We start from the raw sequence: 22,896 nt of genomic DNA on the forward strand, positions 1-22,896 counted from the left end.
TCTTAAGTGAATAACATAGATTATTCTGAACTGAGTATTTATTTATTCTTTTATTTATGAAATTTCTGTTGATTTGATGGAACAATCATTAGTATCTAGCAGTATTAGTATTTTATAAAGATATTATCATTAATTTATGCCACAATTCCTAGGAAAATATTTGCACAAATAAAAATTCAAATGTTTGTGTATAATAACAAATAAAAGGCCAGATAATTGTACCTTTTTTTGATAGGTAGCATATGTCGAGCCTTTGCTGAGTAGTACATGCAAGTAATTTGTTTGCCTCTTCAAATGCACTATCATACCAGGTTTTTTTTTTCTTACACACATCTGTCTAAGGAATATAAATATAAATATATATCCAGCTATATTAGTAATTTATATTATGTACATCGTTATTTTTCTAAATTTTTCAGCATAAAATGCAAAAAAATATTTTTTTTTGCAATACATGTGTTAGTTACATGCATTATATAAACAACTACAGAAACAATGAACATGCAATTTAAATTAAACTTCAAATTATTTTAATTTTAGAAAAAGGCATTATTTTAATTTTGGAAACTGTGGGTGGGGAGTAGAGAAAGAGTCAGAGACAGAGAAAAAGACCTTGTGTAACAAATTTGAGGTGCTATTAAAGAAAAGCCCTTTTCTTTTTAAAACAAAGGAAAGGATATTTGCTTTTTTTGGCTCAAACATAAAACTTACAGCATTTCTTGTGGACAGTAACTCTCTTTACAACTGGATCTAAAGTTGACATATTTACACTGTAGATTCTTAGGTCAGCTACAAACAATTCACTATAAAATATCTCTACAAAAATTTATAACAATAAAGTTTTAACATAGATATAGGAAGTAACCCACTAATATGTCTATTTTTAATTTTGTATTATCTCTGGTCAGCTTGATAAACAGCTTGATTTGTTTTGAATGAGTTACAAATATATTTTCTGAAGTGAAAAGAAAACTGTGAAAAAAGAATGCCTAATGAGAAACCGTTCAGCTTCCGACTGACATATGGGAAATGATGAAAAATTCAATATAAGGAAATAGAATCTCTGTACAGTGTACTGTCATAATATGGTTTGTATGGTCAGAGCTTGTGTGAAACTGAAATATTATATAATGTAGTACAGTATTTGCACATCAAAATATGTACTGCAATATGTAGTATATCTGAAATAAACATTTACTGTTTGTAAGTGTTCAGGTTCACAACCTAGACTACAAAGCTATTTAAGCTCAGAGCATTACCTTTATGTTTTGGTATTAAATAAATCTAACAGAAATGTCTTTAGTTTGTTGCTAGGCATTAACAGCTGAATCCAGTACTGAGCTACTACTTATGCAGAAACCAAAAATTACAACTCTCTAAATAATAAAGATAATGGGTTAGAAGTTATTGTTAGATATTCACTCTAACTACCATGGTTTCCACATATGGTCCTCTGTTCTGGCGGGAACAGAGGTTCAATCCTATTGGTTGAGAGGTCTGACAGCTCCCTATAAAAGGGCTGCTGTCAGACCAAGCAGTTGCTGGATTGTGCTTACTGTTCTACTGTTAATAAAGAGCTGTTGTTGCTATAAGCCTGTGTCTGCCTTCTCAATACCCAATCTAACACTGGCGACGAGGGTGGGATTGGAAGACAAATAGGCGAAAAAGAAGAACAACGAATCCAGCAAATAGATCCAGCCCGGAGCTATCGGCGCAGCATTGAGCAACCATTTTGAGCGGCAGCTTCAAATCGCCCTCTGTACGAAAATGGCTATGCACACCCTGCCAACTCCATATGACCCAGTGGCTGAACACTGGGAATCATATATGTTACGATTCGAATGCTTCCTCGAGGCAAACGACCTTACCGGCATCCCTGAAAACCGAAAGAAGAACCTCTTATTGGGGTACTGTGCCGAGAGGTTTTTGAAACAGCGAAGAACCTGTTGGAGCCAACCCTACTCTAAGGGGTTCCCTGGACGGCATTACAACAGACTTTGAAAATCCACTATGCGCCCAAACCATTGAGGCACATTTGCCACCACAAATTCAATATTAGGAACCAGAAAGAGGGCAAATCAATCAATGAGTACATGGTGGCGCTTTGTAAGGCAGCAGCCTATTGCGAGTTCCATGATCTGGACAACTTAATATTAGACCGCATAATCTGCGGTCTGTGGGACATTAATCTGCAGAGAAGATTGCTTGCCAGATCAAATCTGTCTCTGCAGATCGCACTTGATGAGGCCAGAGTGTCTGAATCAGCATTCAAGTCCACGGAGACCTTGCAGCGCCCACAAAATGTGCCACAAGCCGCGCAGAAACAAACGCGCGTCCACCACGAGGTCGCAGAGCCCGAGCACTCGGACAGCAAAGAAGATGACAGCTACCGCATGCGCGGTAGCCGCATGAAGCCAGCCCAAAAATTCAACTCATGTTTGCTGCCTTGCGCAAGCTGTGGAGGAGACCATGCCAGGTCTACTTGCCATTTCCGAGATGCAACCTGTCAGTGTTGCGAACGAAAGGGGCACATTGCCAAAGTGTGCCAGAGCGAATTCCCTGCCAACACATGGCAGCCAAAAAATACTCCGAGCCGCCAACAGAGGCCCACCCCAGGGGCCTGGCAGAAACCACAAGGGCGCCCAGAGAGAGAAACAAAGGTTACGTATCACACTACGATAGGACAAGTCCGCACTAGGCGGCCAAAAAACCTGAAGATCATTGTCCTCATAGAGGACGCTCCCTGTGAGCTGGAGTTAGACACTGGATCATCATTAACAATCATGTCATGGTCGACCCTGAAGCAAGCCATCCTGAGCTTGAAAAAACAGCACCTTCGCACCCCTGACATCAGCCTGCAAGACTACCAGGGGAACCAGGTCCCCATCGTAGGCCTGGGCACCTTCCGGGTTCGATTCAAGGAATTCTGCACAAAGCTTCCCGTGACCGTGGCCAGCAACAACTTGCAGAGCCTCCTGGGGCTTAATTGGTTCCAAGCTCTGGGGTTGGAAGTGACCGGGATCAACTCCGTGAAGGAAGACGGCACTGAGGCCATCTTTAAGGAGTTCGAGGACGTCTTCGGTACTGGTCTCGGTAAGTATGTGGGGACGCCAATCTCCTTTAGCTTGGACCCCAACATAGCGCCAATAAGACTGATACCCAGGAGAGTACCATTCGCTCTCCGCCCTAAAATTGACAGGGAAATTGACACGCTTGTGAACCAGGGAATCCTAGAACCAGTCGACCATGCTCGCTGGGAGACCCCTATTGTGATCCTGGTCAAGCCTGACGGGTCAGTCCGCATCTGCGCGGACTATAAATGTGCAATTAACAACGTGTTACAACAAAGCGCATACGCTGTACCCATTGTACAGCACCTACTATATTCGCTCGATGCAGGAAAAATATTTGCGAAATTAGACATGGCGCAGACATACCAACAGTTGCCTGTAGATGGCGCTACAGTGGAGGCTCAACCCATTGTGACGCACAGGGGTGCATTCAAATGCCACCGCCTGAAATTTGGTGTTAGTATTGCCCCGGGACTGTTCCAAAGCATCATGGAACGACTTTTGCAGGAGATACCAGGAGTCGTCCCCTATTTCGATGACATCTTGGTATCGGCTGCAAACAAGGCACAACTTTTAAAACAAGTTCGAATGGTTTGGGCCAGAATTAGAGAAAAGGGCCTCCGGCTTAAAAAAGAAAAATGCAAAATTAATGTACCAAGGGTTGAATTCCTTGGGTACATGATTGATGGCTCTGGGATTCACCCGACATCACAAAGAATAAAAGCTATCCAGAAAGCCCCCACATCCCACACTCAAACCAAGCTGCAGGCGTTCTTTGGGCTCCTTAATTTCTACAGCGTCTTTCTTAAACAGAAAGCCACCGTTGCTGAACCGCTTCACCGTCTCCTGGCCAAGAATGCAAAGTGATCCTGGAGCAGAGCTGAGGCTACCACATTTGCCACGGTCAAGAGACTACTGACAGCTGACTCCCTTCTAGTCCAGTACAGCCAGATCCTGCCGTTGGTGTTAACCTGCGATGCATCTCCATTTGGCGTTGGTGCTGTCCTCAGCCACCGCATGCCCAATGGCACAGAAGCCCCTATTGCTTTTTACTCGAGAACCTTGTCTTCTGCAGAAAGAAATTACAGCCAAATGGACCGCGATGCTCTGGCTGCAGTGGTGGGAGTCAAAAGATTCCATAAGTACCTTTACGGCCAGGATTTCGAACTTGTGACCAACCACAAGCCGTTGCTGGGACTACTGGCTGGAGACCAACCTACCCCAGTATCGTTATCACCACGCATGACCAGGTGGACTGTTTTCCTGGCTGCATACTCCTACAAACTAATCCACTGCCCCGGCTCCACTCTGGGACACGCAGATGCATTGAGCAGCTGTCCCCTATCAGCACTTCTTGCCGACCCCACTCCTGAGACACTGGTTTTGCTCATTGACTGCCTGGACACTGGACCTGTCTCGTCCAATGACATTGCCCGTCATTCTGCAAAGGACTCCACCATCAAACAAATTTTGAACTGGGGGTGGAGGGGGTGGCCCAAGGGGCCTGTTGGGGCTGATTTTAAATTGTATTTTACAAAACGTGATGAGTTGTCAGTAATCAATGGTTGTCTACTGTGGGGGGACCAAATGGTTATTCCAAGCAAACTGCGCAGGGCAATTTTGGAGGCTTTACATGTGGGGCATCCTGGCATTGTCAGGATGAAGTCTTTGGCTAGGAGTTACATGTGGTGGCCTAACATGGACAGGGAGATAGAAGAATGGGTGGCTACCTGCACACTGTGCCAGGAGTCCAGACCAGCTCCCCTAGAGGCGCCCGCTAAGGAGCGGGCGCGGCCTCAAGCACCCTGGTCTAGGGTGCACATTGACTTTGCAGGCCCAGTTCATGGCCAAACTTTCCTTGTAGTTGTGGACACTTATTCGAAGTGGTTAGAGGTAGTCCCGATGACCTCCACTACAGCAGAAGCGGTCATCAAAGTGCTACGAAGACTTTTCTCCACGCACGGCCTACCCGACGTCTTGGTCTCTGACAACGGCCCCCAATTCACGGCCATACAATTCGAGACCTACTTAGCAAGTCAGGGAATCAGGCATGCCCTGGTTGCGCCATTCCATCCGGCTTCCAATGGTCAGGTGGAGAGAATGGTGCAATCTGCAAAAGAGGCCCTCGCTAGGGTGGGCCCAGGGGATTGGCAAACAGGGGTCAATCACTATTTGTTAATCCAACACATCACGCCAAGTGCCACTACGGGGAGAAGCCCCTCTGAGCTTCTCATGGGTCGCCAGCTAAAGTCCCACTTAGACTGGCTACACCCAAACTATTCTGCCACATCGCCCCCTGACTCCACAAGCAATATTTGGAATTTTAGCGTATGGGTTGAATTTGAGTTTGAGTTTATTAAATTTATAAACCGCCCCCTCTCCCCGCAGGGACTCGGGGCGGTATACAGACATCGCATATATAAAAACAACAAAGCACAACACGAAAACCCAGACAAACAACGTAAACATACAGTCTGTATATTAGCCCAAACTAATTAATAGTTAAAAACAATCTAAAACCAATTAAAACCCCAAAATTTAAAATTTAAAAAGCCATCCAGGAAGGTCAGTAATAGATGTTACTTATGATTACAAATGGGCCAGGCCGGCTAGTCAGAACAGGTGGGTCTTGAGTTTCTTACGGAAGGAGCGGAGATCAACGGTAGTTCTAATATCGGGGGGGAGGTCGTTCCAGAGGGTTGGGCCCATCACAGAGAAGGCCCTACTCCTGGGCACCGCCCGCCCGCATTGCTTAGCGGAAGGTACCCGGAGGAGTCCCTCTCTGTGACTCAGTATGGGACTCAGTATATGCCCCCAACTAGGCCGGGGGGAACTATGTGGATCCCTGCCATGGTGATAGGCTCCAGCTGCGGCCTGGGAAAAGTTCCAGGAGGTTCCCCAGAGTGGAGCTGGAGAGCAGACAGGTCCGTCCGACCTGCCCAAAGAACCGATTCCAAATGAACTGCGCAGGTCTGGTAGGACTAAACAAAAACCCGCCTACCTGCGTGATTACGTGACCAATAGAAACATCCCAAATATGAGGGAAGGGGTGTTAGATATTCACTCTAACTACCATGGTTTTCCACCAAGGTCCTCTGTTCTGGCGAGAACAGAGGTTCAATCCTATTGGTTGATAGGTCTATAAAAGGGCTGCTGTCAGACCAAGCCATTGCGGGATTGTACATACTGTTCTACTGTTAATAAAGACCTGTTGTTGGTATAAGCCTGTGTCTGCTTTCTCAATACCCAATCTAACAGTTATTAATACTTCTATTTTTACCATCATGTTATTAACAGACTCTGGACTACAGTATACGAATTTCAGTTAGGTATTTCCCCTATGGAAAGATATGGGGCCATATCAGTCTGTATGGAAAAAAATAGAATCCACAGTTTTTAATATTTATTCTGGGAAATACAGAAAACAGAAGGTAACTTTAGCTATTGTATATGTTTTGACAATTGTTCCAGTTTTGAACTAATTATATACTCACATTTTTTAATTACTACCCATCCAGTTATTGGTTATCTGAGCCAAAGTACATATGATTTAAACAAGTTCAATACTTACATTGTGGCATCAAATATTTCTAGTACAATTTATTTTATTTTTCTGACATTCAAGTCATAATCAAATGAATGCTGTTATTTTGTCTTATATTTATTCCTCTCAGAGAAATCTTCAGCAACATTAAATATTAGCATTTCTTTCATTCATAAACTCCTTAATATTCCATGTAATTTTTTTAAATAGTGGAAACTAGCTGGTATATTTGCTATGTAATGAATCAAATGAAATGTAAAGCAACAAGAACAGAAAAAAAATCATATTTATAATCTCTCAACTAAAAAATACCAAGTGAAATTATAATAAATTGGAATGTTTTGTTAGATTTCTGCACTTGATTCTATTTACATAATTTTGCATTGTTGTATGAATAATTTGAAAACAAACATATTAACTTTAATTCATTTGATTTTTAAAATAAATATGACCAATAAAAACACATTTAGCCTTTGAATCCTTACAAATGAAGTATTATATTAGCGGACTTTCTTTGTTCTTCAACAATACCTGACAATATCTAACACTTTGCTCAATGAAGAAACTTAAAAATCTTTTAGATTTTGTTACATTAAAGTTATCTAATAAAGCAAGTTAAGATTATAAAAAGATGCATATATTTAAATGTCTTTACTTTGTAGGAGTTATATTGTATACTTTTCTCCTTATTACAACATCTGCCTTGCTATTCTGATACCTGACATACTCTCCAGCTTCTTGTCTTAAAATAATGTTTAACCTTAAATCTCTTTTAAGTTGGCATCATTTTTCTCCATCAACAACTTTAGGAAAATAACATATTGAACTATAAACCTATGTGTTATATGCATTTATCTAATAATATATGATTCACTGTGTCACACAAATGAAAAAGATTGTGTTAATACAATAGACTATGATTCATTCATCTAACTATAGCCAGGTGTGCTGTACAAAGTTTTGATAATTAGGATGAGTTGTGAGATTTTATGTTTATTATCAGTGTATGCTGCAGCATCACTTCTGTCAATAACTTTTTAAAATGTCTTGCACAGAAATTCTAAGTTGTGTGACTTTATATAATGCCTGCTTCTTTTATAATTATACCTTTTGTAGTATGTTATCTACTGCTAAGTAATAAAAGCACAGATCAATATTTTTCAGACTTCTCAAGTATCAGCATTTCATATGTTACTGATATTTTTAAAAAGTGCTAGCCTAGGGTTTCCTATGAAATAAATGACTTTAATACAGTTTTTTCAGGCAATTAATACCTGATTATCAAGGAAAATGTCATTTATATTACCCAATTATTAAGTAATGAATAAATAACAATTCTCTTAAAATATATCAGTATTGATTAGTGCTATGCTAACAAAATAAGGGAATTGCCAGTTTCAATCATTGCAAGATGTGCTGTACAAAATAAAAACAATCATTCCTTATTTCTAGTGAGTTTGTAAAATATCATATTGATTTTTGTGAACTATGCAAAATAGCAGTTGGGTTGAGTATTTTGATCTGGGGAGGAGGGGGGACTTGCTTTGGAAAGAAAGCTCTAACGAACATTACATAGATGGAGCCTTTGAGGACACATTAGTGCTTGAATGACTTCACAATAACTCTGTAAATGACGCATTTTAAAATTATGATACAATGGTATATTTTTGCAGACATCAAATCGTTTTCAATATAATATTAGCATACAATAAGTTTCTAATAAAGAGAGAAAAAATATGGAACCTAGGTAACAGAAATTCAATTTATTAATCAAAGTCTGCCACCTTGTGGTGGAACACTATTATTTTGATGATGTTATACAAGTTTGGTAATAAAACATCTGCAAGAAAACAACCAAGCTCAGATACAACCAAGGACCCCTTTTTGTTATTCTAAAATAATATTAGAACAGAATAAAATATAAGTTATTTAGTTAAAATAGATTAAGAGTAGAAATATAAAGCTGCTGAAAAATATTTTGCTCCATCAAAATTTTCACTTACGATAAAATGGCACTTGCCATAAATATCTGTTAAATGTCAGTTAAATTAAACATGAATTGCCTTCTACTGCATGTTGCATAATTTCTTGGCTATTTACTTAGGTATTTTTCTTGGTACTATTTTGAATTTAAATTAACAATGCATCACTACAATGGATAAATCACTATTCAGGTCAATTCTATATATATGTCATCCACATATTCACCAATATGAATTAATTAATATCTACCCTGTTAGTCACTGAAAAAAATTGAATGAAAATTATTATAAACATCCATGTAAATTGCCAAATGTATTTGGAGATTATTAGTCATTTCTATATTTGTGAAAATGATTTTAAAATGCTGCAAATGTTCTGAAATACAACTACCCATAGCATCATAAGAATGTTATCTGTATTTTTTTTAAATGGAGTCTCTATTCATCTACATTTTTAAAATTTTTGTTACTTCATGATTACATTTTACTGATGTTATTAATGATATCGACATATGGATGATTAAAATTTAAACTAATATTTTAATAGTTTTTAGTAAACTTGGATTGAATTCAAGCATGGGCTTCAAGCCTATACAAACATTGTTAAAAGCAAATACCTTTCAGTTCTATGAGATTTATCTTTGAACATGCATACATTGGGAGTTACTTGATCTTTAGCCCAATTTAATTTTTTGTTGCTTCAATAGGAATGTTTAATTAGTTGCGGCTTCCCCACTTCTTGGGGGGCACAGGACGCCCCGCAGAGGCGTCCTGCCGGAGGGGTGACACCGCGGGGGATCCCTGGATCGGCAGCGGCCGGCAGGAGGTCCCCTGCCTCGCCCAAGGCACCGGGGAGCAGATCGGAGGACGCGTGGGCGTTTTCGCTGAGAGGCTGTGCGGAGAATGAGCAAGCAGAAGGAAGCAGCTGCGGTGCGGTGAGGCGCAAACCCCCCTCCACTCCCTTTACTGACTTGAAGAATTTGCCAGCAGTTTAAAACCTTTTCTTTTGGCTGACTTGAGAGGCGCGGCTGAAGGGTGGGGAATTTCCCCCCCCCTCGGACAGGCGGCTTGGAACAATTTTGCTCTCAGCCCCAGGGGAAGGAGGAGGGGGGAGAGCCAACCAATGATGCCACACCCTTGCTTAAAGTGATTTTCTTTGAACTTAACCTCATAATATACTGATGATCTGAAAACTTTGGGAACTTTGAAAACTTTGTTATGCTTCTAAACCCGAAGCTGGCAGGGCAAGATGGCACACTTCCGTTGTCTTCATGAACTGTGAAACCTGACTCCACCTTTAAAAATTCAGGCTTCCGGTCTTTGTCTCCGTGCTACTCAGATAAATCTCTTGTGGATTGCTACTCTTTGATCTCCCTGGAGTGAAAAAACTTTGCTCTACTGCCAGGGTGATTAGAGAAACTCTCTTCTGCCTGGACCTTCTGCCTCCTGGACTCATCTGGCTGCTCTGCCGTTCTGACTGTCCATTCTCTACACTGACTGAACTCTTTATTTCATAAACAATGCCTCCTAAAAGACCACCTCCTGGAAAGCCTGGCTTTGCTACCTCTGCCCCGACATCAGCAACTTCCAGCCCTGCTACATAATCAAAGATAACAGACCTGATGCAACCTAAAAGTACAGAGATGGATTTCCAACAAATGCTTCAGCAACTTTTACAGGGACAAGAGAAAATCAAGAAACAACTAAAGGAGATGAAAGAAGAAATTAAAGAGAATCAGGCCCAAATGTATAAGAACTCGCAGAGACTGGACCTTCTGGAGGGTGGGGCGGCTGAGATGAGGGAGGGGGTGGAGGTGGTGCAGAAGGGAAACAAAGAACTTGATACCCAACAGATGAAAACAGAATTTGAGAGAATGTCCTTTTACCTTAGATTTCAAAATGTGATGGAAGCAGATGATGAAAATATAAGGGACATCATGACAAATATTTTGGCTGAATACATTTATAAAGAAAAACAACAGATGGAATGGGAGATAGATCTGGTTTATAGAGTGAATTCAGCCTATGCTAGAACACACAACGTACCCAGGGAGGTACATATTAAATTCCTTAGAAAAAGCACAAGAGACGAAATTCTGGGTGCACAAAGGGGGCAAGCCTTGACATACCATGATAGGGAAATAACCATCCTGAAGCAGATCCCCAAGAAAGTGAGGAAAAAAAGAAAAAATTATTCGCAATTAGCGAATAAATTATACCAGAAGGGGGTGTGGTTCAGATGGCTGATGCCTGAAGGTATGTTAATATTCTGGGAGGAGACAACAATTAGAATCAATACACCCATTGAGGCACAGGCCTTTATGGAAAAAAACAAAACACACCTAGAAAAAACAGAAGATCCTACAACAGATATGCAGGACACGGGAGGGGCCGGAGCTCTGTCGGCGGGGGGAGATGGGGCAATACCAAGAAAGCTCAGATCACAAAAATGAATAAGAAAATCTTTTTGATATAAACTGATCGAAAGTATCAATGGAATTAACATGTGGACTATATACTACTATGTATTAAACTGATTGAAAGTATCAATGGAACTAACATGCTGACTATATATGACTATGTATTAATGATTTTTACCTAGATGTATACTATGAGTTTGGAGGGAGGGGGCGCCTACCACACTTTGCAACTGCCAAAATTTCTATACCTTTTCCACTACCTTTTCCCTTGTAAATTTTTTAAAAAAACCAATAAAACTTTGTTTTAAAAATAAAGGAATGTTTAATTAGTTGCAACTTATATCCCATCTATTTAAAAATTTGAGATACCTCATGAGTCATATACGTTTCCTTTAAAAAAAATTAGCTCTTCGTGTTCTTGATCTGCTGCAGATTTCTACCATTGTGATGGTAATTGGTTCCTGCTCTGGCAGATTACTGTGATCTGCTATGAGGTCCTGCAGCCAGTTTGCACTGGTGTTATGTGTTTTCTCTTTCTCCCATATGTTCATCACAAGATCCAATCACTCCACTGTCCCAAACTGGAGATGCTCCTCAGTCATGCCACTCCAGGTGCAGGCTGAATCGTCCTTGACTCCCAGAGAAAAGAATGCTGTTATGGCTATATATCTCTACCATTCCATGCAATCCCCTCTCCCCGTTTCCCACAGCCCTAAGTGTGGCAGTCCTAAAGATCCAGAGAAAAAGATGGCTTCCAGGGCTGACAAGAGGTAGAATACCTGGCTCACATCCTATTTGAGTATTGCTTGTATAAAGGGACAGAGACAGGTACCTCGGTCTATATATTAAACCAGGGTTGTCAAACTCCCAACCCGCAAGCCGGATGTATCATGCACTGGCCATGTCCATGCGCAGTTTAGCAAAGAAGGAAAAAGTTCTGATACATCACATGACTCCACCATGACGGCGTGAGTTTGACACCTTTGTACTACACGAATGATCCATTGGGAACCCCGTAACAAAACAACTTACCATATGTGCGGCCAGAATTTGAAAATAACATTTAATACAGCACAGTACTTGAACAAAATGGTTTGGCTGAGATCAGCATATGTAGGACTGATTGGAGTAGATTGTAGGGGTGACACTGAAATATAATTTATCATATTTTATTTATCCATATATTAAATTATTGCATTTTATTCCAATTCCATTTTAAACAGTTATCAGATTTTAGTAACAATTTGGGTTTGGAAATCTGCACTTTGATATAGTCCAAAGGCTAATCAATAAAGTAAACTAGCTACATTCTTAATCTTTCTTTTTTGCATTATTCTCCCCATACTTTTTAGTGTTTTCTTTTTATCCTTTTGGTTAGCATATTTTTTATTGTAATATTTATTAAATTTACACAAAAAGATTTTGCATATAATCATCCACTAATCTTTTTTTTAAAAGGATGTTTATTGATTTTTAAACATTTATAGGGAAGGGTAGGTGGATATACAAATTTTTTTGGCAGCTACATCATGCTGAAAGTAGAAATCTCTCCAAATCTCACAACTTTTGCAGAAAGAAAAAAAAAGATAAAAGATAAGCAAAAACAGCATCTTATTATACATTGTATCAACCATATGTTCAATCATCTCTTTTGCCACTTTCTAATATATCAACAATTACAATAATATTTCAAATACATTTATTTGACCCAAGTCTTTTCAGTATTGCTCCCTCCCCCTTGTCCCCTGGCGGAGCCTCAGTCCCTCCCTCCCTCATATCTTGTATATTATCACCTTTTTCACTACCTCTTATAGTTTCATCCTCTAGGAGGGAACTGTGTTTTTTCATGAAGGTCTCTGCCTCCACAACTGAATTAATTCTATTTCCCTCCCAGAAAATCAACATTCCTTCTGGCAATAACCATCTAAACCAAATTCCTTTATTATATAATTTCTTTGATAAGGAGGAATACTTCCTCCTCTTTTCTCTTATTTTTTTCGGAATTTGTTTAAGAATGGCAATTTCTTTATCTTTATATTTTAGTGGTCCCCCCCTTTGGGCTCCCAAAACCTCATCCCTCATGGTCTTCCTAAGAAATTTAACATGGACTTCCCTTGGAACATTATGTGTTCTGGCATATTCTGAATTGATTCTATAAACCAGGTCCATATCCCACCACAACTGTTCTTCATCTCTCTTAATGTATTCTGCTAAGATTGTACATATAATATGCTTAAGGTCTTCATCTTCTGTCTCGGGTAGGTTCTGGAATCTGAGAAAAAGGGACATTCTTTCAAGTTCCATCTTTACCATGAAGTTTTCCAGTTCTCTATTCCCCTTCTGAGTTGCCTTCACTTCCTCCCTCAGCCCAACCACGCCCTCCTCCAGTACTCCAACCCTCTGCTTATTTTCTATTGTTTGCTGCTGTGCATCTCTGAGCTGCTCTTTAAAATCTGTCAGTTCTTTTTTCAGTTCTTCCTATCCCTTCATAATAGCCTGAAACATTTGGTCAACTGATAAGTCCTTTGTGCTCTCTCCAGCCACTTCTTGTTGTAAGAATGATAAAGTTTTTGTCTGTTGGATCGTTGGGCTAGATGCAGAGGAGGCAGGCGCCGAGGCTGCCTTCCCTGACAGTGGTTTTCTGGGCCCCATTTGTTAAGCTCCGGGATAAGTGTAAGTCCTTATACAGAAGAAATGGCGTCTGTGGAGTGCGCAGTTGGGTGATACCAAGGAGGCAGACAAGCCCAGAAGTGAATGTTAATCCTCAGTCATAGTTCCAAGCCAGAAGAAGAGAGTCAAATAATCCAAATCCTGAAAGACCATAAAACAGGGGAGGCTCCAGAAGTCCTTCGGGAGGTAACAGTAATATAAAGCAAGAAATTTCTTCAAAGGTAGTCTCAAAAGGCTAGTTTCATTTATTAGAGCGAAGAAGAAGGAAGTGAGCCATCTTGGCTCCGCCTCTCACAGGGAACCAGGGAGCAAAGCATTCTAAGTTTCCATAAGGCTTTTAAAACAGCTCAGGAATCACTTCTTGCAATTGTGATGTAAATCTTTCTCATAGTTAGTACAAGTGGGTAATTCAACGTTTTACTCTCTCACTCCATTCCGAGATCAAGAGATAGTTTAAATGCCGCTTTAACTGAGGGGGGGGGTAACCCCCCCCCTCCAATCTTGCAACCTCAAATAGATTGAATCCACAACTTGCAAATAGCTGTTGCTCATCCATTAAATGGTGTTAAAATAGATTAGGGCAAACTTCTCATCTCCAGCACTTCACTGCAACCTCTGATTGATTACTTCCCTCCAGAATCCATTCGGCGAAGGCACAGGCAGCCAACAGCTACGCCATGCGCCCCCCTTCGCTCCCTGGCTCCTGGGGCGAGACTGGAAACCCCCCGATGGCTGCTGCCGCTTCCAGGGGCTCCAGCAAGCCGCCCTATGGCAGGTGGTCCCTCCAAGACCCCCTGTGCTCCCTAAAGGAGCCCACCGGAGAGACGAGCAGCGGACGGCAACATCCCTCACCTCCGGGAACCAGAAGTGATCTCAATCATCCACTAATCTTCATCTTCAGACACAATGACAAATAATTGGGGGGTGGAGGTGTTAGTTTAGAGACACAAGATTGGGAATAACAGGTTACTACCTATATGGCTTTAACTTGCAGAGCATATACTTAATGTGAGGTTTTAAATAGTCAGGTCTAAAGGTTTGCCTTTAAGGCAAATATTTCATAATGCAAGTAATATTGTGAAATGCTAAAATTATACTTGTTAATGTTTCACTGAATATGTGAGTTTAAAAAGAGCATCAGAAATAAACAGAAACCTCAGACAAGAGATTGGGAGCAATGGTAGAGTAGGTAAAATTTAAAGAAGAATATACAAGATAATCACATTTCATTGTGATCAGCATGCACCTGTTGCTTCTGTGGTTAGATAATTGTTGTTGCAAGACAGTTCATGTCTCTAAAATAAAAGAGAAGGAAGCAGCAAAAACAAAACAAAACAATAAAAAACAAACTAAGCAGCCTGGCAATTTGAACATCAGTTCATTTTCTGCTTAAGATGGCGAAAGTATTACCATATTTTTCAGAATATAAGATGCACCAGAGTATAAGACGCACCGGAGTATAAGACGCACCAAGGTTTTGAAGAGGCAAATTAAAAAAAAAAAGTTTTTACATTCTGCAAATCTCCCCAAAATGGCCTGTTTTTCACAAAAACGGGCCCGTTTTTTTTTCTTCAAAAAAAGGGCATGAATAGCCCTTAGGAGGCTTGTAGAGTGTTCCTGGAGTGGGGGGATGGGGGCCAAAACCAAGCAAAAAATGGCCTGTTTTGCGCAAAAACAAGCCTGTTTTTGTCAAAAAAGGGCATTAGGAAGCTTATAGAGTGCTCCTGGGGCCTGGGGAGGGGAAATTGAGCAAAAACGGCCCATCTTTTGCTCATTTCTGCCCTCCCCAGCCCCCAGGAGCTCTCTGAAAGCCTCCTACAAGGTATGCACGGCCATTTTGGTGAAGGGGCGGGCTTTCAGGAGGCAAAAAATGCTGTATTCTGTATATAAGATGCACCCAGATTTTCAGCCTCTTTTCTGAGGGAAAAAGATGCATCTTATACTCTGAAAAATACGGTAATTTCCTGGCAAATATATGAATAAATAAGACAGCAAAAAAGTAACATTTTAAAATATTTTATTCTAGCTCATTTCCTGATGATGAAAAAACAGGGTTTTTCATTTATTTTCACCTGTCTCCCCATTCCAACTTTGGTACAGTTCAGCCAGCTTACTTGATCTAAATTAATATATGAACAGAAAGAGATACAGAGAAGGAAAGGCACGTATCAACAGTTAAACAGCCCACCTCAAATAGGGTTTTTTTTAATACTGGAAGATGCTGCACCCCAGAAGTATCCAGAATTTTCTGTGGTGTTCAAGCTACTCCAGTATCCTTATATATGGGAGATACTGTGTTATCTTCAGTGTTGAAATAAAATTCAATGTTCAGCCAAATTCCGTACATACTGTAGTATTAGAACAAAGCCAACTTTTCGGTCCCTAAGATAGGAAGAACTTTTTCAACTATAACTGAACCTGAAGTTCTAGAAGTTGGCTATTTCTATTTTAAAGGTTCTCCTGAAAATGTCACATATTTATTATATTCATGACTATTAGCCAGTAGAATTCAATTAAGCTGGTACAGTTGAAGCTAAACAATTTTTTCCCATGCATTCTGAAAATTGAACAAGATTCTAGTATATGGAAGAAACAACAATAAATATAAATATATTTTGTAAATCAATTTCAATATTTTTCTGTATTTCCATTAATAAAATGGAAAGTGGCTGAGAAATCAATTCTAAAGCCTATAACGATTGGCCCTGAATTTGATAAAAGAAGGAAATAGTAGTCTTGCAATGTTGCATAACAAGAAAATGGGGCTAAGAAGAGAAGGAAAGAAAGAATAAAAGATGACATTGTTCAGAAGATCAGAGAGGACAGAAAATCATTTATTGATAGGCAGACATGGCAGAAATAAGAGGAGATTTAAGGGCACTTCATCAAATTACTAAGTGATTGGCAGGAGATTTAGCTACAGAAAAGATAATCCAATAAAAGGAAAAACCTTTATTGAACTAAAGGGAAAAAGCATTAAAGATTTGAGCAGCTTTTCTATGCCACCAAAACTAACACTCAATTTTGATAACATAGAAAAGGTTATAGAACTTGACATTCACTCTTTAAAAACTGCTTCTGAATGTTGAATATTAAAAAGATGAAAGAACATCACAGTTCAACTGCTCAACATAAGTAGTATGCAACTAACTTCATAATATTACTCTGCTTTCTCAAAAGGCATTGGGCGGAAGCTACAATCAAAATGTTCTCAGAAGTCGTGCAACTATCTATATAAATTAATTTAGGATTATCAAGGTTTAAATTCCAAAAAAAATACTTTTCAGAACCATATTGACTTTAACATTACATTTATTTAAGATACAATCTCCAAAGAACAAGTAGTGGTTGATCTAGTCAAATATTATTAGATTAACATTTTTATTCAAATATTTATTTTAAATATTTTATTTATTTGCTTTAATTTATATTTTTTCCATATCAAATATGATTTAATTCTGGAAGAGAAGACGTACTTCTTTTCCATTATCAAAAGCTGGTTAGGGACAGAATGGAGGGTGTCCCCATCTCTGAAATGCACCACTTTTTAGTCATGTAGTACCAATCATGACTTTAGAGCAAAAATAGGGAAATGACTTGTTATCCATGATTTCAACTGTGGAAGGTTCAGAAAACAAGCACACCCAGAAGAATTTGCTCTAACTTTATTGTAAGGCGACATTAACAGTATCATGCAAGTCTGAAAAATACATCTCCCTTCTTCATCCTTATAGTACAAGAAACTAGGGAGATGATCTTTTCTCAGATATTTTTATTCCACATTCTCACTGCTGCTTGTCTGACTGTTGTTAAGTATATGGCTCTTCCACCTGTCTCCCTTGTAATTCTTACATACAATTACAATGACTCTCTGGTGGTCTTTAGGGACATTGTACCAGACATACTGTAATTCATAACTAGATGTGAAATTTCCTTTGTGAGATTGGCCATACGCCATAGTCTACTGTTTGTTTGTTTACCTTCCTTTCTGTAGCATAAAGCCATTCCTGCCAGAGTACCTTGAATCTGTGGCCAATGTGACAATTGAAAACCATCACCTCTGTGAAGGATATGGGCTGCTTAAAAATGTGGTAGCTAAAATAAATAAATTTGTTGATGGAGTCCCCCAGGCTTATGTTTCTGAGAGACTTAAACCTGATTTCATTGGGCCTGGATTCAGAGGTTGCTTGAAATGTATGGCCACCATGACAACTGTTGATCTGATCTAATTTATTAATGGTCCAACCTACAATGAAAATCACTCACTAAATCTGGTTTTGTCCTGGGGCAATGGCATATTGGTTTGGCTTTGGAGGAAGTTAACATCATTCCTTTGCTGATTCCTCTCATTCCAGGAAGAAGGGAATAAAATCCAGAGGGCAAAAGGGTAGCAAAGTTTAAATAGTTTGGTTGGGAGTTAAGAAGGACCCTCTGTAGCAATTCTCAGATTATACCTACAGCATGATGATGCAAATAGTTGCTTTACTTTGGCAAAATTTCTGTCCACAGATGAAGAACAGTAAAAAAAACTTTTCAGAAGTACTGTAATTCTATATGTCTTTTTGGTTCTTGGGCCTAATAATTCCCTTTGCCATAACTTTCAATGGAGCTTCAATATATATTAAGCATATAAATTGAATAAGGGGAGAGTATATAATCTTGTCTGATTCTTTTCACAACTTTGAGCGAACCTATTTCATCATGTTCCTTCCAACTTGTGGCTTTCTATCCTATGTATAGATTTTTCATGAGTACAATGAGTTGTTTTGAGTTTCCTATTTTTCATAAGCATATCACACTACTTGACAATATAATTGAAGGCCTTTCTTTAATCAATAAAGGACATATTGACTTCTTTTTAGTATCATTTCTTAATTATGCAGTATGCATCAGCAATAATGCTATTTTTCCTTTTCTAAAACCAGCCTAAATATATAGCACAACTCTTTCATGTATGACTCTAATCTGCTCTGGATTATCCTAAGAATTGTTTATCTAGCACATGAAGAATACTGCAATTTATTGAATGGTCAGTCAAGATTTCTTGGGACCCAAACTACTAACATTAATTTATTATCAGTTTTTAGTAAATAACAGACACACAAACAAAACCAAACACAAATTCATAGCTTGTTAGTACATCAATAGTGTGGCTTTTTAAACAAAGTATTTTATCTGCAGGTAAGAGGCAGCGTATGAATTTAAACAATTTAATGATTTTAGAGGTGTTTTTTTAAAATCCTACCTTAAATGAACTAGGATAAGGATCAATGTATTTTATGGCAGTCCAACTCCTGGAATGGGGATTCCCCAGAAACTCTACATGATGACTTTCAACATCTCCATTAAAATCATATTTCACATACTGTCCATCAATTGGATCAGGAGAAAGAATGGCAGGCCATCTTAAAATAAAATGTTTTCAAAAATAAGTCCAGAGAAAAATAAAAAACATGGGTCTATGCTATATTGAGGAAGTAACATGTTTGGAGACATATCAACAAGATACTTATTGAGTAACCATTATAGCAATTGTAAGTAAGAGAGAAAAAGCAGACAGAAGGTAATAGGAAATGAAAGATAGACCATCCTATGCTTTTAAAACCTTGCTAAGAATAGAAGATGAGTAGTTTTTCAGAATATAAAGTCGTTATTGTTTCTAACATACACTTTCCTACTGAAACCAACTGGGAACTCTAATTAGTGGATTCAGGGGATCCACAGACCCACTAGCCCACTTCTATCTTGTGCTCCACTTTCATGGGCTTGCCAAAGACTTCTGTGATGGACTTTCTGATTTGCATTCACCCTATGAATTTGCATATTAAGACTGTGCTGTTAATTTGACCAAAATGATATAACTATATTTCCTATATTTCCCATGTTTCTTCAACAAATTTAGAGGCAATATTTATGTTTATCAAAAATATTTTCTTTTACTAACCACAATTCTTTTTCATAAATATATAGTTCTGACATATTTTGGTTTATAGTAATATCAATACCACCTAGACTTATATACCACTTCATAGTATTTTATAGCCCTAAGCAGTTTAAAGAGTCAGCATATTGGCCCAACAATATGGGTCTTCATTTTACCAACTTCAGAAGGATGGAAGGTTTAGTCAACCCTGAGCTGATCAGAATTGAACTCCTGACAGTGATCAGTGAATTAGTTTGCAATACTGCATTCTAATCATTGTGCCACCACGGTTTATATTACAAATTATTGGAGAACTGTAATGGAAGCTAAATAGAAAATCATTATGTTCCCTAAGGTTTAAGAACATTTGTAATCTCTATCACAACAATTTTTTTTAATTATCTGTAATTAATACTTAACTTTTAAAACCTTACCTTGGCCATGTTTTCATTTTTGCCAGAACCAAGCTTCCTAATTGAAACTTTGAATAAATAAATTTTAATCCATGTTTTTGAAATTGAGACTCCTTGGGAAAATATTCCTCAGCAACAGAACATTTATTAAACTGTGGATCAATATTCATATAGCAGTACCATGGTGCATTAGAATCAATATTTCCTACATCATTTTGCAGTAACAGTCTCCATTTTAAACAGCTCCTGTTCTCACATTGTATCCACACTTTACCTATGTAAAAATTATTTTCTTTTACAGAATCCATATAACTTTTCTTTACTCTTCTAGTTTATAGAATATTTGTTCCCCCTGAAACATAAAACAAAAAACTATATTAAACATAAATCAAATTTTCATGAAAATTGTATTTCTGTAAAAACTCTGTTAATAATAATAAAACACTAGCTATTCTCAAAAATAAGTATAGTTAACTTCTACAGCTTGAGAAAAATACAGTGGCTATATGGGTAAAAATTATACTTAATTTATGAAAACATGTACAGGTAGCTCTCAATTATAACAGAGCTATAAGCAATACAGACAGTTCTCATGTACAGGTAGTTCTCAACTATAATTATGATTGTAAGTTGTTGCAGGAATTAGATAGGTTACCATTTTTATCACCTTTCCTGCGGCAATCATTAAACAAATTCTGTAATCATTAAGCACATCTATTTTATCCAAAATCTGGTTTTCACTAGAAACCAGAGGCAAAAAGTGGAAATCATTTAAAACTGTCAAAAATCACAATCATGTGACTCTGTTTCAAATGATTCTAAAATGAGCTGGTTGCAAAATGCAATCACATTTATTTATTTATTTATTTATATTTGGTGCTTCTAGACCGCCCCCTCTCCCAGAAGGGACTCGGGGCGGTGTACAGTCCATAGAGAATATCACAAAATACAATAAAAAAGTTAAATATGTACAGTTTGGAGGAGGTTGAAATGTGTTGAACCGGAGAGGCGAGAGGACCGACCCCTGTGGCACTCCACAAGTGAGTGGCCTCGGGGTCGACCTCTGTCCCCGTCAACACACATTGCCTCCGGTCGGAGAGGTAGGAGCCGAACCACCGCAAAACGGTACCTCCGACTCCTATCCCCTCCAACCGGCGCAATAGGATACCATGGTCGATGGTATCAAAAGCCGCCGAGAGGTCTAATAGGACCAGGATAGAGGAACAACCTCTATCTCTGGCCCTCCAGAGATCATCAACCAACGCGACCAAGGCTGTCTCTGTGCTGTGCCCGGGTCGGAAGCCGGATTGGCGTGAGTCTAGATACTCGGATTCGTCAAGGTGTCGTGGAAACACGGGTCCATTAAACATGTGGTGGGTCGCAGCCGTCCACGCAACCTATCCAAATCCTCGGGGGCAACAGAATCAAACTCCTCCCAGGATGGTCTCACAAGACTCGCTGTTGGCGGCCCGTCCGGTCCACTGAGGGGGGCCCATCCGCTCCGGATCTGAGCGACTTTATCCTGCAGATATTCCCCAAACTCCTCTGCTCTGCCCTGCAAGGGTGCCCCCTGCGTCCTCTGTGACAAGAGGGAGCGGGTCACCCTAAACAGGGCGGCAGGGCGGTTATCCGCGGACGCAATAAGAGCAGCGCAATGTCTACGTTTGGCCGCCCTTAATGCCACAAGGTAGGTCCGTAAGTAGGCTCTTACCTGTGTTCGATCAGATTCGGAGCATGAGGCCCTCCACCTGCTCTCTAGACGTCTCCTATGGCGCTTCATCACCCTCAGCTCCTCGGTATACCAAGGAGCCCGGGTGGGTCGCTGCCGCAGGAGAGGTCGCAAAGGCGCAACCCGGTCCAAGGCCCCAGCCGCCGCCCTATTCCAGGCGGCCGCTAGGTCCTCTGACCGAGCGTGGGTCAGGGCTACAGGTAATGGCCCAAGCTCCGTCTGGACCCTATCGGGCTCCATCAGGTGCTTGGGGCGGTACCAGCTTGGACCATCTGGTCCCGCCTCCTCGCGGTGGGGGGTAGCGCCAGGGAAGTCCAGCCGGAGACATGAGTGATCTGACCATGACAGGGGTGTAACAACAAAGTCCCCTATACCCAGATCACTCGTCCACTGCTCAGATACAAAAACAAGGTCCAATGTGTGGCCACCTTCGTGTGTGGGGCCCTGAATTAACTGGGTCAGGCCCATGGCTGTCATGGAAGCCATGAACTCCCGAGCCACCTCAGACGCTGCTCCCGTCGACAGCAGGTTGAAATCCCCCATAACCACAAGCCTGGGGATCTCAACCGCCGTCTCCGAGATCAGCTCGAGGAGCTCGGGCAGGGCCGCTGATGTATAGCGAGGAGCCAAGTATACAATGACTGTGGAAGGTATTATGTAGCTATTGAAACTTTGAAATTAGGTCAAATAACTGTTTTTATGAAAAGCAAACTGCTTCTGTGATTATACTTGCATAAACTTTTCTTACTGGTTAAGCTCACTTAGCCCCATTAAACAGATCATTAATATGTGGCCTAGAACAAGGAAAATAGTTTTCCGAAAAGATAGCTGACATGAGATATTTGGCATGCTTGTAAAAGAGCAAATATCCTACCTCACACAGAATGGCTGGTATAAGTTGCAAATAGAAGTTTATAAAGTCAGATTTGATGAGTCTGAAACAATAAGTGTTATCATCATATTAGTATTTAATGCAGCATTTCAGAAGCTGCTTAAAGATAACAATGAACCCAAATAGTTTTTGCTTTTCAACCTGGATCTAAGAGCATTTCCATATTATCATGGCTTCATCATTAACTGAATTTCTCAAAAACATTTAACCATACCCCATTATAATCTTAATAATAAAAACAAAGAAGATAAT

General features: G+C 39.7%; 1 protein-coding gene across 1 annotated transcript in view; it reads right to left on the minus strand.

Moving 5' to 3' along the window:
- Positions 1–22,896, minus strand: part of ZCWPW2 (zinc finger CW-type and PWWP domain containing 2) — a 41,602-nt gene that overhangs the window by 16,253 nt on the left and 2,453 nt on the right. Inside the window, exons 2-5 of the mRNA XM_081933471.1 lie at positions 22,627–22,687; positions 20,045–20,375; positions 18,933–19,092; positions 223–337 (exon numbers count right to left, since the gene is read on the minus strand). Coding sequence (XP_081789597.1) covers positions 223–337; positions 18,933–19,092; positions 20,045–20,331 — 562 coding nt within the window. The 5' untranslated portion in view covers positions 20,332–20,375; positions 22,627–22,687. The remainder of the gene's footprint in view (positions 1–222; positions 338–18,932; positions 19,093–20,044; positions 20,376–22,626; positions 22,688–22,896) is intronic.

Source organism: Natrix helvetica (genome assembly GCF_964273705.1).
Source record: "Natrix helvetica genome assembly, chromosome: Z".
Taxonomy (NCBI): domain Eukaryota; kingdom Metazoa; phylum Chordata; class Lepidosauria; order Squamata; family Natricidae; genus Natrix; species Natrix helvetica.